This window comes from Neodiprion fabricii, chromosome 7, assembly GCF_021155785.1.
Source record: "Neodiprion fabricii isolate iyNeoFabr1 chromosome 7, iyNeoFabr1.1, whole genome shotgun sequence".
Taxonomy (NCBI): Eukaryota; Metazoa; Arthropoda; class Insecta; order Hymenoptera; family Diprionidae; genus Neodiprion; species Neodiprion fabricii.
In genome coordinates this window covers 12,762,222-12,764,110 of record NC_060245.1, presented here as the reverse complement: position 1 = coordinate 12,764,110, position 1,889 = coordinate 12,762,222, and the positions used below count along the sequence as shown (strand labels likewise).

The following is a 1,889-nucleotide window of genomic DNA, read 5'->3' as shown; positions in this document are numbered from 1 at the left end:
TGGTATTCCCCGTAAAAACAAGAAACGACTAGGGTTAATGAAGGTCGGAAATAACGGTAAAATCATGACAGAGTTTGTGGGACTGCGAGCAAAGCTGTACACATTTACTACGATGGGTGAGGATGGGGAAAAATATGACGGTGGCGTCAAAATGAGTAAGCGTGCCAAGGGTGTAAAAAATTCATCGATAAATAGCATTGCGTTTGATGATTATAAGCACTGTCTGATGACTTGCCAAGAGTTGACTCTTCCACAGTGTTTAATACGCAGCAAAAAACACGAAGTAAGCACGATCGTACAAAAAAAATTGGCTCAAAGTTGGCAAGATGACAAGCGGCAATTGATACCTGGACAGACGGACACCCTAATGTACCGAGTATGGCACATGTGCGTACAAAGCACATTAAATGTGGAAATATTTGTATATTCAAATTCTTTCATTGTCATTCGGAAAATACAAACAAATTATGTCACATGTCTGTTTTATTTATCCAACTATTTTGCGAATTATCAAATCCTAACCACTTCACATAGAACAGATTCTCCCGTTTGCGTAATACTTTCTCCACAAGGTAGCCGTCGAGATATTTCACTTTGCTGAGCTCTTCCTCGTAGAAGCCGCCCTCGATGGGATGATCTTGATAATCGGTAAGTTTGTAGGTGGGTGGATTAGTATTCTTCACCTCAATCACGGTGAATATTTCTGTCGTCCAATTGGGTGTATATTCTGTTTCGAATACATTTTTGTACTTGCTGATTCGAACTCGATCGCCCACACTAAATTTCCGCGCCCGATCACTTCTTTCGATTTGCCGAGGCTTGTACACGCTACGATACAGCTGTTTTTCATTCTCCGTGCCAACATCCACCGGTTTTATCCGAATCGTGCGATGTTTGGTGTTATAGGACTTCATTCAAGCATTCAAAATATTGAACCACTCGTACGATCCTTGGAGAGTAGACCACTTTCAGATTTTATTTTTCAATGTCCGATCAAAACGTTCGCATATTGACGCCTTTAAGTTCCTGAATGTCGTATACATGTTGATATTGTAGTGCTTCACGAGAGCTTCGAATTCGCTGTTGTAAAATTCTTTGTCTTGATCAATGTGTAGATGTGTGGGTATACGGCTCTGGATCAGTACAGATTTCATGGTAGCATTAACATCTTTTCCACTCTCGGACTTCATCAGCACCGCCCACGCGTACTTGGAGAATATATCGATGATTGTTAGAAGGTATTCGTATCCCTTGTTGCACGAGCTGTTTGCGGTCATATAGACGAGATCAGCTTGCCAGATCTCATCCGGTCCGCGTACATCTACGAATCGGCGCGGATAGTTGCGTCGAGCCTGTCTGTGAAGTTCGGCAGCTATTACAGTCTTCATTGTTCCCAACTCTTCACCTTTTAATTTTTTGAATTGTCATCCAACCACTCTGGTTCCTCAATCGATACTAATTCCCTACTGGTCTATCCCGGCGTCGGTGTTGCTTGCTCCCCAATATGTTTGATGCGACTCGTCGCGTTTTCTACGATTTTGTTATTTATGCGTAGCTGTCTTACCTCCTCGTTGTGATTATGTGCAAAACTCTCAAAATTTGATTGAAAAGTATCCACAATATCCACAGCCATAAATCGTGGAGCGGTAGTGAAAACTTTTAGGGAAACGGCATCGTTTTCCATCTACGGATCAGCGATATTACACAATCGTTTGCTGTCTATATCGTACTGATTGTCGTTGGTGATTTTGAATCCAACACCCGGAGGCCCTCGGAGGAATTTTGAACCACCACAACCACGCTCCGAGTATCGTCCGAATATGTATATGCTCATGACTGGACGGTCACTGAACAAATGATGATTTTATGTGTACACGCCGCTAATAAAC

General features: G+C 42.3%; 1 protein-coding gene across 1 annotated transcript; it reads right to left on the bottom strand.

The window, feature by feature from the left end:
* Nucleotides 1-968: 968 nt before the first annotated feature.
* LOC124187029 lies at nt 969-1,388 on the bottom strand. The gene has a single exon (XM_046579273.1). It carries the CDS (start codon nt 1,386-1,388, stop codon nt 969-971), a length of 420 nt encoding a protein of 139 aa, XP_046435229.1.
* Nucleotides 1,389-1,889: the final 501 nt, after the last annotated feature.

What these genes read in the sequence shown, in the direction of transcription:
- LOC124187029 (XM_046579273.1), bottom strand. Translation starts at nt 1,388, where the DNA reads ATGAAGACTGTAATAGCTGCCGAACTTCACAGACAGGCTCGACGCAAC.